At 42.8% G+C, this 14,507-nt stretch overlaps 1 protein-coding gene across 1 annotated transcript; it reads left to right on the top strand.

Moving 5' to 3' along the window:
* The first annotated feature begins 8,706 nt into the window (after nt 1–8,706).
* On the top strand, nt 8,707–14,507 carry LOC124674401 (anthocyanidin reductase ((2S)-flavan-3-ol-forming)-like). Its single transcript, XM_047210451.1, has 7 exons — nt 8,707–8,873; nt 8,970–9,136; nt 9,331–9,531; nt 9,618–9,777; nt 9,990–10,206; nt 10,417–10,578; nt 14,331–14,507. Exons 1-6 carry the CDS (start codon nt 8,750–8,752, stop codon nt 10,562–10,564), a joined length of 1,017 nt encoding a protein of 338 aa, XP_047066407.1. The 5' UTR covers nt 8,707–8,749; the 3' UTR covers nt 10,565–10,578; nt 14,331–14,507.

Genomic DNA, 14,507 nt, shown 5'->3' with positions numbered 1-14,507 from the left:
ATACTATAATATTGTCTGTTGTTATGCACATGATGTTAGTTGCTATTAGCTGCTTGGATATTTTTGCAAGTCTTTTTTTGTGGCTCTTATAAATAATTGCACAATTCAGACAGTGGTATTTTAGTGTTCACATAATTTAGTCCTAAAGAGACAAAGGATGGATAAGAAACCGAGGAACTATAGTGGTATGTTGGTTTCACATAATTCGGTCCCATCTGGCGCGACTACAGAAGGCAGGGCTGACAGAAGTGAGAGGTGTTCTTTTTATGATATTTCCACCTCCTAGAATTAGATTTTGCCTTTGATATCACCAAGTCTTTCTACCTTATCGTCCACTACTTGACTGATTTTCCCGGTAGAACTGCAGCTTCATAAATAGAAACACATGACATGTTGCCACCAGTAACCTATCTACTATGTGGCACATAATGAGTTGAAGTTAACTGGATTTTAAGGATATAACATTGCCTCCGTGCTAATATTTCTCTTACAAAATCCCCGCTCTTGGGGTCTGTTTGGTTTATGCCCCAACGAGCCGCCAAATTTTGGCGTGACCAATATTTTGGCGCAGCTTTTCTCTGCCCTCAGTCCACCCGCAGATTGGCTAAAAAATGAACTGCGTGGGCACGGCTCGGCTGGGCTAGCCAATTTTGGGGCGTTAAACCAAACCACAGCCAAACACCAGTGGTGCGCCAATATTTTGGTGGGGCTAACGTTGGCTCCTAAGCACACGCCCTTGGTCTCCATACTATGAATTCTTTGCGGATTGGTTCTTTGGTACAGTTCGAGCGATCCTTGCGCTAAAATTGTAATGTAATAATGGGTGTTAGTAAAGCTTGATATATTATATAAAGCGTATATCTTTCTTCAATTCCACTCTAGATGTCTAATGTAATAAATAAAAAGTACCGGTGGATTGTTGAAAGAAATACGACAAACAAAGAGGGGGAGCAGATCGGCACATTATATGTTAGCTTGTTATTCTCTAAAGCTATATCGTGTTTGGAAATTCTGATATGCATTTGGTCTGTAAAGTAGTCATTTATGCTATGTTAAAAAAGGTTGATCAATTTCATTTTATTTAGCGCACTATTTTTTAGATTATGTATTTATTGAATGTATGCCTAGATGTATATTTTGTTTGCTTACAAAAAATGAGCAAGTTAATTGCAGAGACAGTGGCTGCTTGAGAGAGAGAGAGAGAGAGAGAGAGAGGGAGAGAGAGAGGGAGAGAGAGAGAGAGAGGCATGGAAGCTCTCCATATTGGCATCAGAGTGGAGGTAGCGGGGGAGACTATGTAGACATTTCTAGAGATAATATTGAAAACAATAATTTTATAGATGCTCAAGAACTTGACAAGACATGGGTAGGCTCTAGCTGCAAGGATCACCAACTAAAGAGGATTTAGTAGGATGGTTAGTGTGTTTACTATCCTAACGAGTGAGCTGAATTTTTATTTTGTTTTCTACTTTCTCGGGCTCCAAAAAGTTTTTTTGCGGAGCTCGGGCTCTAAAAAGTTGGCTACTTCTTTTTTGTGTTCTTGTCATTTTTAAGTTTGCAAGAACATTGTTTGGTGATTCTTTAAGTAATGGAAATCGATGAGGCTGATTGGTTCCAATATTGAAAGATATTGCTAGAAGGATGGCTCCGCTTCCGCTCCAACCCCTATTGAATTTCTTGTGTTGTGTTTTCGAATTTCTTGTGTTGTGTTTTCAATACACGTGAATTTTTACAACTATTTTATTGACACGTTGCGAGAAAAAAAAACCGTAGCAACGCACGGGCATAATTTGAGACTTATGTATGTTTGAATTCTGCATGTAGGGTTTTATTAATTTACAAACCTATAATAATAATAATTGAGTAATGGAGTGCAAGGCGACCATATGGAGAAGATCGGCATACAATCTCCAAGTGTTGTGATGCTAAAGTTTTGGGGTGTGTTTCGGAGTCCCCTACTCTTCCACCACTATTAAAGTGGAAAAGATAAGCTAGCCCACGAAGGGGTCGTGAAAGATCCTGGCCGTTCAGAGGGGACCAAAGATTACAAAGGGGAAACAAAACCGTGAAGTTTTTAATATAGGTTCAGACGCAGTGTTGGAGCGCAACATTCTCCTACGTTAGTTAGGAAAGTGCAGAGGAACTTGTTTTCTTTCTAAATTTTGATTTGATACACCTTTGGAGGGCAAATGATATACACCGACTAGGTCAGCATGTGCCGCACCGCACACCCCGGCACGCGGTATAGGCCGGCCCAGTTCGGGTGTTGATCGCTTTTTTGAATCGTTTTGTCTATTATATTTCTTTTTTAGAATTTTTCCGAATCTAAAAATATTCAAATTTTCAAATTTTCAAATCTAAAAATGTTGAGATTTTTTTTTAAAAAATGGTTAGATTTAAAAATGGTTCAAATTTGAAATTCCTTCAAATCTGAAAAAATGTTCAGATTTTTCTAAAAATGATATATTTTTGAAAATATTTATATTTGACAAAATTTCAAATCTAACAAAATGTTCAAATTTAAAATTTGTTCAAATCTAAAAAAATTGTCAAATTTAAAAATTGTTCAAATTTAAAAAAACTTGAAATCTAAACAATATTTAGATTTTTAAAAAATGATTTGTTTTTAAAAATGTTCAAATGTGAAAAATAGTTAAATCTAAAAAATGTTCAGCTTTTTAAATATATATTTTTTAAAAACAAAAGGAAAAACAGAAAAAAATGGAATAGAAAAAACGTCTTACCTGATGTTGGGCCACGACCCAGTTAATAACCCGGGGTGCTAGGGTGTGCGGCAACCGCATGAGGGCCGTCCAGCTCGGTGGATAGCACCTCCCCTTTGGAGGGGGCTCCTATATAACGCTTTAAGCGGGACCAAGTGCTGGTTCGCTTAAAGAAACTACCCTGGGCCAGGCCCATTAATTCGTATCGCTGTTGTCTGGTTTACTCTCTGATTTACTTTCGTGCGCAGGGTCGACTAAAAAAAATACTTTCGTGCGCAGCGTGAGTTGCAGGTTGCTTTGATTTTCCAAACTGTGAACAAAATTCAAAATCTATGCAAAATTTAAAACCGAACAAAACTCAGATTAGAACGATTCTAAAAACGAACGGGTTTCAAAATGGAACAAATTTAAAATTCAAAAAAGTGCAAATATGAAAAAGTTTAAAATTGAAAAATGTTCAAATTAAAAAAGATCAAATCTGTAAATAATTGAGATTCAAAAAATGTTCAGATATAAAATTGTTCAAAATGATGTTCATTTCAAAAAAAGATCAAATCTAAAAAAATCAAATTCGAAAAGGTTCAAAATTTTTAAAAATTATGAAAAAGTTAAAAAATGTTCAAATTAAAAAGTATGCAAATTTCAAAAAATATCAAATCTGAAAATTGTTCAAACGCTAAAAATGTTCATATCTCAAAATGTTCAAAATAAAAATTGTTCAAACTTAAAAATTGTTCAAATTTAAAAAAGTTCAAATCTAAAAATGTTCAAATTTAAAAAACGTTCAAATATGAAAAAGTTCAAATTTCGGAAATTTCAGAAAAAAACCCATCGGCAAAAAAAAATCTGGAGGAAAAAAACCAGCAAAAGCAAATGAAAAACCGGTAGAAAATGAGAAAACTGAACAAAAAAAACGAAGGAAAACCATTTCCATCGCTAATGGGCCGGCCCAAACCTATCCCGCTCTGAGCGGAGCGACCGCTCGCTCCCGCGTTGAACGGAGAATAGGGATTGCCCCCTTTGGAGGAGTGTAATATAGAAGATAAAATCTGGTTGATGAAGGCTGGGCTTCGCACGTGCACGACCTCGCTGACCGCCGGCCCGTAAAGGAAGGCACGCTCAGAGCGGAGCAGCATTGGGTTCACCTACATTGCCCTTGGCCCATCTCACCCGGATAGATCGGAACGTTTCGTGGACGGACGGACCTTTTCTCTGAACGAACGGAGCAACTAACCAACCTCCAGCTACAGTTCCCCAAAAAAGACACCAGCTACGGAGTACATCATCATTTTCAACGGAAAACTATAGATATAACACATGTCACTTTCAAAATTCAATTACTAGGAATACACTAGTTGAATGCCCGTGCGTTGCTACGGCTGCAACTTTAGCTTGCTACATGTCAATTGTCAATACAACACATGCGAAAATTCGTATGAAAAAATCATAATATATTCCAAAAAAATCCATAAGACTTTATCTCATTCGAAATACAACACGGTAGCCCAAGGCGTAGCTCCTCGGCAAAGGTCCTCTTCGGCAGAGCCACATAGGCCGTTGGCGTAGACACGGCCCTCGGCGTAGCCCGTATACTCTGTGGGTTGCCGTCTAGACTCTCGGCGCAGGCCACGCCGTCAGTTAATTCAATTTTTATTTTTTTTTATTTTTTTTATTCTCTCACATGGATCATTTTAACTCTAACTACACTTAATCTCAGGTCAAATTATACTCATGGTCAAATTTCGCAATTTGGTCACCCATCCTCACACTACTCCAGTCCTAGCACGTTTAACATCTTCGTACATTCTGGTTGAGCTTACATGAAATAAACATCAATCGTTAAGTAATAATAACCGTTAGACCGTGATATCACAACTCTTCATTATTTTGAATATAATTTTTTTAATAAACATCAATGGTTAAGTAATAATAATCTTTATGCACGATGTAATTATTAATTTATATTTTTCAAAAAAATAAAATATAATATAAAATCCTGAATTTCTGGCAAAAATTAAAATTTTCCTACTTTCATATTTCCATTTGAAATTTTGAGAATGTCAAACGATTTTATTTTTAAAATTTGTTATCATTTTCTGCCATTAAGTTGAAACTTAAAAAGGCGGTTCACGGGGAGTGCGTGGAGGGAAAATAAAGTTAATCATACGCCGATGGTTGCCGTTGGCGTAGATTAAAAAATGGAGGAGGCTATGCCGAGGGCAGCCCTCGGCATAGATTAAAAAAATGGGAGGAGGCTATGCCGAGGTGAATAAAGCTAACGTCGTGACAACGCCGTGACGGCCTGGCTTTGAAGGGGCGCGTGTCCAGGCCTACGCCCACGGTCCGAAGTACGCCGAGGGTAGCCGTTGGCGTAGCTTTGCCTACGCCGAGGACGTCGCTACGCCGAGGAACTGGCCGGGCCATACGCCGATGGCTAAAAGCATTGCCTACACCGAGGACGTCGCTACACCGAGGGGCTGGCCGGGCCATACGCCGACGGCTAAAAGCGTTGCCTACGCCGAGAACGTCGCTACGCCGAGGGGCTGGCCGGGCCATACGCCGCCCAACTTTTAGCCGTCGGCGTATCAGCTCGTATCAGCTCGTGTAGTGAATCCGTATCCTGTAGTGAATCCGTATCCACTTCATATCAACTCCACCGCATTCCACCAAAGACAAGGAATGAAGTGAACATATAGTACATGATAGTGTAGTCCACCCCCGCACAATGATACTTGTTGTGTGACGAAAAAAAGAATAAAGGCCCAGCTCTGACCCAAAGAAAAGTTGAGTGAACTTGCGTCCTGCAGCGAACTTGTCAACTGGGGAATATGTGATCTGCATGTTGTAGTACTTTAAATTGGAAAAAAATGAGAGTTAAAATGTTATTAATTCAAAGTGATAATAAGATCTTTTTGCAGATTTTAGTCACCCAGGCACATCTCCTTCCGGAGCCGCAAGAGCAATAACCACGGAATCATCGTCGTCCTTCTCTACCACCTTACATGCATCCTTCCTGCGCTTCGATGCCACTGGAGCTTCACTATAGCCCTCCACTGGAAATCTGGACACAAAGCGACTCCATCACTCCAAGGAGGCTTTCTAGGTGCGAGATGTTCTGGGTGATAGGTTGAGGTCCATCCACACCTTGTGCAGCTTCCTAGTTGGCGACTCTGCAGAGCCAAAGCCTAAGGGGAGACCTATTCCATCACGAGGTTCCGTTTTGCTCCTGAATTTTATCGAGCATTGGCACAACTGTTGTCCACTTCTTCCATGGCTTCCAGAGTTCAATCAGTCCATCACAATCAGTTTCTAACTCGACAGTTGCAGCATTTAAATGAAAGTAAAATAGTGTAATTTCTCCCCAAGCGAGAGCTTCCTCGGTCAATGCATCCACCATTGAGTTGTGCCACCAGTCGTATATGCAGAGACAGATCTTGGCATGCATGTCTGTCATGGATAAATATCATAAAGTGCGTGCTCTGAACCACAAGATAATGCAATGGCCAATATTGACTCCGCACGTAAAATCTCGAACAAAAATCAGAGATATAAACCAGACCTTCCCTGCCAACGACATATATGTGAAAGCTGCGAAACATTTCCCTAAATTTACAATGCGAAAGGAAGCAGTAAACTATTGCCTTCCCACTTTCCTGCTTTTAATTGGAATAGTTTCCATCTTTATAGTATTAATGTATTATTATACAAAGATAAATGGAAACACAATAAAGTTCTAATCCATTGGTGAAACATAGACTATAGACGATTTGTTTTTTTTATTGAGACTATAGAAAATTTGTTGGAAAGATACATATCTCAAGAAAATATATACTGGTAGGAGTACTATTAAGATAGCCATACAAACTAATTAGGTGTGTTGCCATATAAGAAAAATAAAAGCAAATCATATTCTTTGTATCTTATAATTCAGTCAACGAAGGGGACCAAAACCAGAGAGCAGCACACCATCCGCTATAGCTTAAGTTGGTTAACATATATAAATCATTATCATGCTATCAGTTATAGCAAAATTAGAGAGCAACACACCACCTGCTCCCGATGCTAACCCTAAAAAAACAGTCCTTCTAAATCGTTAGTTGAATGCAACATGATCCATCTGAGGCCACATCCTATACATCGATCCAAACCAATCTGATGTTGCATGATTAGAATGGTAACATATAATATTATAATAACAATTGCCACTAATGACGCAATATATTATTGCTTGTAGCATTTTCGTACTTTATACTGAGAACATGACACAACATGACCTCCTCAAAAATTTCCTATCAATTTGCACTATGTATGCCATCCCGTGGATACACCTGTGTTAATATACAATCAGTAAAGATGAAGCTCTGTATCTGGAAACTACCAAACAATAATATCATTTTTTTTCCATGCATTCCTTCATCCAGAATCACAAATTCATGCAATTTGGCATACTCGTACTATCAATTCTTTGCAATATAAGTTTCAAGTGTGTTAGGCTTTTGGGAACTAAACGTATATATAGTACTTCATGAAGCACATGCCTTGATGGGATCCCCGTTTCTGCACTTGTTTTAACAGTTAATCACCCATCCCCTTGCATATAGTATCAAAGAACTTGCAAAAGTAGAAAGTAGATAGAACAAGAAACATGCTTGCTTACCTTACTACTTGGAGAAACATCTCCTTAACTGCAGGAAAAGTCAATCGTGTTTGGAACTCTCCAGGTTGTAGTGCTGAGCATAATGGATCACCTACACACCGTTAAGCTGAAATTCTGAACAAAGCACAACACATACATATGATCTTATAACCATGCGAGCACAAATTCTGAACAAGGGACAGGTCCGGATACACCTACAGGTGGTAGCACTCGTCGTCCATCTTCTCCATCGCCGCCTGGATCATTGTTGCGCCATCCCCCAGCGAGCCACTCACCTTGCCCTACTCGGCGAGCTGCGTGGGCATGAAGATGATTGCCGAGGTATCCCTTCGTGAGCGTCGGCTGCAGCTGCTGCTACCTGTGGCACAGACGGGGACTCGGCCATGGGAGGGCCTAGAGCTCGGGGGCGGGGTTTGGGACCTCCCGGTCCTGTTCCGCCAGCCGTAGGAGGTGGATGTTGCCGGCGGCCGGAGATCAACAGAGTGGACCAAATGTGGGTGCCTGTTCGTCAAGATTCGCGGTGGCTGGTCTTCAACGAGATTGGTAGGGAGGCAATGGGGCTGGGTGTGGACTCGGAAGTCACATCTGGGCAGACCGGCAGAGGTGGGACAGTGGCAAGGGCGGGCCGCGTCGAGCTAGAGCTGCTGCTCGGTAGGTGAACTGCAGCATACCGCCAGATCCGTGGGATGCCATGGAGAGCGGGGCGACGCTGACGCCAACGCGACAAGCAGGGGAAGCCGGCAGCGGCACTGGACCGTGGGGAAGTTAGCGGCGGCGCAAGGGTAGTCGCTGTCGGCGCTGTCGGGATCCAGTGGTGCAGGGTCTGGAATGTTCCGGGCGTCACCATGGGTGGTAGGACGACCCAGGATGCGAAGGCCGCGCGATGGGTGGACTTCCGGAGCGGCACGCTGCCTGGGGTGGTAGGACGACGATGGAGGGGGCGGCGGCGTATGGTTGGGCTGCGGGGGCGGCGGCGTTCTAAGGAAAGATACGTAGGAGGAAGGAAACTAAATATCTTATATTGATTGAGGTTTGTTTTGATTGATTGCATGCGGGAGGAATGGAAAAGACATGGTTTGAGAGAAGACCGTAAGATTAAATTAGAGGGTCCGGATGCTTTCAATGACGACCATCAAACGCGTTGAGTGTCAAACGACCAACTCCCATTTAATAGTAAAGATTTATTTTATCATCACCCACCTACCTGCAGCTTGTCCCAATTGTCTGCATACTATACAATTCAGGGGCCCCCTTTTCCACAAGGGGATATATCTTGCTTCTTTACAGTGCGCGCCAACTCGACCATCAACCAGACCAGAGAAAAATCCATCAGTGTTAGCTTGAGGTGAGGTGACTGAGTGTTCAATCGATGTCGGCATCTAGGGGAAGGAAGACGGCGTGCGTCACTGGTGGCAGCGGGTACATCGCTTCGGCGCTCGTCAAGATGCTGCTGGAGAAGGGGTACGCCGTCAAGACTACAGTCAGAGACCCCGGTTGGATTCTAAGTTCTTCTTGTGCTGATATTGCTACAGTTTGTTTTGCTCCCAAGATTGGACGCTGACTGAAGACTCTGTAATTTGTTACTGCAGATGACATGGAGAAGAACTCGCACCTCAAGGTCTTGCAAGCGCTTGGCCCCTTGGAGATCATCTGTGCCGAGCTAGACATCGAAGGCAGCTTCGATGAGGCAGTTTCCGGCTGCGACTACGCCTTCCTCGTCGCCGCTCCGATGAACCTTCGGTCGCCGGATCCTGAGGTACACGTCGATCTCCACCGACTGCTCTCTGCTGCCGTCATCGGTTGGTGATCTGGTGGTTGGGACAACGTTGTTAGCTGTCACTCACTCTCGGAAACTTTTCACATTCTTCTTCACCGCACTATTAGCTGCCCAATTATGCCAGTTTAGGGATAACTTAATTTGCTCTGTGTTGCCATGGTGATCGACGGCAGAGGGACCTGATCGAAGCCGCCGTCGATGGAACTCTGAACGTGCTAAGGTCGTGCGCGAGAGCGGGGACGGTGAAGCGGGTGATCCTGACGTCGTCGGACGCCGGGGTGTCCAGGAGGCCATTGCACGGCGGTGGGCACGTGCTGGACGAGAGCTCCTGGTCGGACGTCGAGTACCTCAGAGCAAACAAGCCACCAACTTGGGTATGTACGTGCAATTTTGTGTCTAGCGCACGCAAACATTGACCGATGGATGGGGAAGAGGACAGCATGAATTCCTGCTGTTTCAGGCGTACGCGGTGTCCAAGGTGTTGTTGGAGAAGGCGGCGATCAAGTTCGCGGAGGAGCACGGCATCAGCCTCGTCACGGTTCTGCCCGTCTTCACCTTGGGCGCGGCGCCGGTCTCAAAGTCCAGGACCAGCGTCCCCGTCACCCTCTCCCTCTTGTCCGGTGCGTCTCTCACTGCTAGCATTTCTCTGTTTCACAGCTCGACCAGTTACTGCTGAAAGATGCAGCGAACAAGTTCTGAACTTTTGTCCCGTGCTCTTGCATGTCTTACTTAACTGAAACATGGAGGGCCGATACAGTTTTCATGAGATCGAGTTTTGTAGTCTGACCGATGACGACGTAGTGAATGGTGCCCGTATGCTCATATTTTTCAGGCGACGAGGCGCAGCTGGAGATCCTGAAAGGCCTGCAGTCGGTCACCGACTCAGTGTCGATAAGCCACGTCGATGACCTCTGCCGCGCCGAGGTATTCCTCGCCGAGAACGAGCCATCGTCGGGGAGGTACATCTGCTGCAGCCACAACACCACCGTCCTGCAGCTCGCCCGTCTCCTGGCGGAGAAGTACCCACAATACAATGTGAAGCCCGAACGGTATGAATTTGCCGTTGAACTCCTCGATATTCATTTATCTTTAGGGTTGTTCGGTTAATCCCCACACCTAGTGGATTGGAGAGTGTTGGAGCATATTTGAGTAAATTTTGACTTGCGAGGGATTTAATACCCGTCCATCCCCTTCAACCCACTCCAAAACTCAGCTAACCGAACAAGGCCTTAGCGAGTTTTGACATGTGTTGTGTGCAGATTTATTGGGTTACTAGAGGAACCAAGGGTGTGCCTGTCTTCTGAGAAGCTGGTACGAGAAGGGTTTGTGTTCAGGTACCATGACTTGGGTAAGATCTTCGACGACGTCGTCGAATACGGCAGGGCCACCGGGATTCTGCCCTACTGATATGGTTATTACTTATTACTAGATCATGATGGCGCGCGTTGCCGCGCCCGTCTATTTTGAAAAGTGAATCATAGGAGATTTCAAAATATACTGGTTAGTAATAAGAGAGCAATAAAAAACGAATATGGGACATTGAATGTAAAACTTGAATTTCCATGACAATGAACAACTGCTGCCAAGTTCACTTACTGCAGAAAGCAATAAGTTGGTCTAACAAAATGCATTGGGTAACAATTCTACTCCACTTAGTGACCTTATACATAATGAAACATAGATATGTGTCCTCGTTTGGGTCACGGCAGAGGAGCCATGGTGTTGAGCTGCTCAGAGCTGTTTCTTGATAGCCTCGAACAGCTCAATGACATCTTTGACAATTTCTTTGTTTTCAGTTTCCTTCCTCCTTGTGGTTCCATATCACGGGAAAAGAAAAACCCTGTTGCCACTGTCAGTCAACACCATCTGTCACTGCAATATGGATTTCCTCACCATACTCTTTTTACAGTTCCTCGAGCTTATTGTCATCCTCCCTGATTACTTCCTACTACATAAGAATAAACACCACCATCGCCTATCCTAGTGAACACTTAATATGCAAGAAAATGGATAATCTTTAAACAGATAATCATAAGTATTAACAAAGTAAGTTTACTGCAAGTGCAACAAAAGAGGTTTGCGCTTGGCAGTTGCCAGTGGCGTAGCCACATTGTGGCCTGTGTGGTCAATTGACCACATAGGTTTCTGGCAAATCCTTTGTATTTTGGTATAAAAATAGTACACAAATATTTAAAATAGGTCAAAACACATGTGTTTGACATCACATATTTAAAATGACAACATAGAGTTTAAGTTCTGCATCTGCCTCCGCCACTGGCAGTTGCAAAGAGGCTAATTGTATATAAAAATATAATGGGATGGGGGTTGGTAAGCCTATTGGGCTCAACATATATAGCATACATAATTGACTCTACTTCTATTATATTTCTACTATGTATTGGATATGTTTGGCTGCAAATATGAAATGTCTTCCTGGTGTGCTATCTGATCAGCTTTACCTTTAATCTTGCAGCAATACCTTTTTTTAATCCACTCTCTTTCTTGGCCGCTTTGCCACACAGGATTGTAATCACATCTGAAGTTGTGACACGTAGGCTGTAGGTGTGTAGTCTACACATAGAGTAGAAATTAGGGGGATTGACAAATTTCTCGTGGTACAGGGTGTAGTAATGAAATGGTATTATTCACCCTGCCACAGACTGGTTTGAATTCAATTTTTCTTTCAAGCAATAACCAGAAATTTGATAGATCAAAGGAAGATGAAAGGCTGACAGTGGTCACAAGATTGGACCACATGACACATATATATCAATACTTCCACACTATCAAATACAACTATACCCGTAAAAGCAACAAGAAGAGGCGCTTACCAATATTCTCGAGAAATTTAGTACCAGTTTTGTTCAGGAATCAAGACACCTGCGATGTAACTTGAGGATAAACTCACCATCAAGCTTACCAGATTTTTCCCCGGGCCGTGAACCATTCGACAGAAAAGCGGTCACAATCAGCATCATCAATTGACAACATATTACATAACCTAATAATTTATTGGGTCAAGACACAACTATTCTGCAAGTTACAGACAATAGAGTTACTCAACGAATTTCAAGATAGAGTAACCTCTTGGATGCTTTGGTGTAGTGCTTCACAACTCTCCCTTGTTAGGCTTGGAGCAATCTGTAATGGATAATGTGAACTCTGTACAACCAAGCAACAGTAGAAGAAGAAGTGCAGAAGCTGCAATATTTCTATCCATTGAACGGCAGCAGCTTATAAACTCTAAGGAGTGCTAGTCGTGGTAGTTAGGGATACGATCATATCGGTTCAGGTGCATCGGATGGCTATTAACACTTTTATCGTATTATTAGTTGAGCAAAGCAATAAATAACAAAAACTTTCTAGTCACTTGCTCGGTTCCCCTATTGTGAGGCCTCTTAACAATTAAAGGCAAGTGTCCAGAACTCGGTCATCAGTCCCGAATGTTTTGCAGTCCATATAACAAATTTAAAGTTGAAGTTGTGTGTTTCATGCCAGCCTAAAAAAAAATTTGTACGAATACCTTGTTGTGCACTTTATCTGCAATCCAGTTGTTAATGCGTGGAGCTCTGCTGAGTAAAAAAAACAATGGCATTTACGATATCATAAGAAAATAGTACAAGAAAACAGAAGTTAATTATCTGTATTTTAGAAAACAATAACTATGGAAGCAAGAACTTCTATTGACTTGACGGGATCACCTCATCAAGTAAAAGAGCTTTTATTCAAATCTTCTTCTTGCTCAACGAATCCACAAAGCAGTGAACAGAAGTTGGCTCAAAGAGAGCATCTGGACCTAGCTCAGAAATTGGGGGTACGTTTCAGGCTGTGAACAATAATTGAGTGAGAAAACTTATAAAATAGATGAGATATTTAGCCACTGACCTGACTGCAAGGCATTGCAAATAGTCAGATTAAAAATTTCACAATCAAGTAAGTCCGAAGAAACTGCAAGATTTATTGGAATGAATTGAGGCGAACCAACATGAACACAACCTGCAAGCAATTGGAGTCTCAAAAATTAGGATTTTACAACCGGTGATAATTATTGGGAGGAGACGGGGTGGCAACAGAGAGAAGCAACAGAGAACTATTGATCTGGTAAGTTATGACTGCAGAGAAAGAAGGGGTAGGGAGTTAGTTGGAGGCAACAAAAGAATATATAGCTTCATCCGCAGTAACGTAGCATCATTACTCGCCGCCAGCGAGTTGCGCACGATACGGTCATTATTTGTTTGCAGAAACTGAAATATTACTCCGGCTTGAAAGCAGCGATGATTCGCATCCCACAGGTGCATAGACTGGGAGGAGAATCTTTCGCTGCCGCATCAACTGCTGCAGGTCGCATCAGCGCTAGGTGCTTCTCCATCGACCAGTCCGGTTCCGATCGAACGCATGTGCCGCATGGATTCGTGTGCCTTCCGCATTTCCCTGGATCCTTCATTTTGTTCTTAGCCGTAATTAGCGTCAGTATTACAGGATTGACGAACGGGTCAAAATTAGCACCATCAATCTATCCCGGCAGAAAAAATACCTGCCGAAGGAGAACCGTTCTTCCGATTCCGATCATGGCTCTGGTCTTCGAACGGGAAGGAAACCCATTCTTTCGATTCCGATGATGGACCTTTCTTGCAAGGAACGCAAACTTGGCCGGTGCCGTAGCCGGAGAAGAAACATATTTGGTCAACGCTATAATACAAATCCGGCTGAAATTAAACTACAAATAACGCCAAGATTGGGGAATTCATAACATACCTTCTTTGTTCATCCGGGTGTATGATTTGCCGGCACAAAAGGGGGGGGGGAATGTCTGCGCATGCGGAGAAGGATCAGTGGGCGGAGGAGCATAGGCGTCGCATTGTGACGAACCAGAACGAACAACAGTACGCTTTTTGAAGCACAAAACACATAAGCCCGTTAAAACATTTAGAGGCCCAAGTAATATGGTGCGGGCTAACACAATTTCGGGTGTAGCAGCCCTAGAATGAAAACGGGTTGTTAGAACGAAAATAGCCTTTTTAACTGGGCCAATCGCACAAAGAGTAACGTTTCGCTAAGGAGGCCTGTTTGGGAAGGGTAAGAACGTTTTGGACCATTAGATCGTTTCATCGGACAACTCAGGATGTCTAATCGCTGTGGAGGCTCCTAGGTGATTCCATTATACTGTTACTTAATTACATGCCGATCGATATGTGATCAGTAAAAAAACATGGTACTTTCAAATACGGAAAGTGGTTTCACTGTTTGGGTGCGTGAATTTGTAACTTCTTTTCAACCTCCTTGAGAGGCGTTGCATGATGCAATATCTCTACTTTGATTGGAGTTCATTGCGTGGCAAGCGGGATGTTTG

The sequence above is a fragment of the Lolium rigidum genome, chromosome 7 (genome assembly GCF_022539505.1).
Source record: "Lolium rigidum isolate FL_2022 chromosome 7, APGP_CSIRO_Lrig_0.1, whole genome shotgun sequence".
Taxonomy (NCBI): Eukaryota; Viridiplantae; Streptophyta; class Magnoliopsida; order Poales; family Poaceae; genus Lolium; species Lolium rigidum.
The sequence above is the reverse complement of the archived record's forward strand: the minus strand, read 5'-3'. Positions and strand labels throughout refer to the sequence as shown.

What these genes read in the sequence shown, in the direction of transcription:
- LOC124674401 (XM_047210451.1), top strand. Translation starts at nt 8,750, where the DNA reads ATGTCGGCATCTAGGGGAAGGAAGACGGCGTGCGTCACTGGTGGCAGC. An exon ending in GACTACAGTCAGAGACCCCG is followed by an intron (nt 8,874 to 8,969) that starts GTTGGATTCTAA and finishes TTGTTACTGCAG; the next exon opens with ATGACATGGAGAAGAACTCG. An exon ending in CAAACAAGCCACCAACTTGG is followed by an intron (nt 9,532 to 9,617) that starts GTATGTACGTGC and finishes CTGCTGTTTCAG; the next exon opens with GCGTACGCGGTGTCCAAGGT.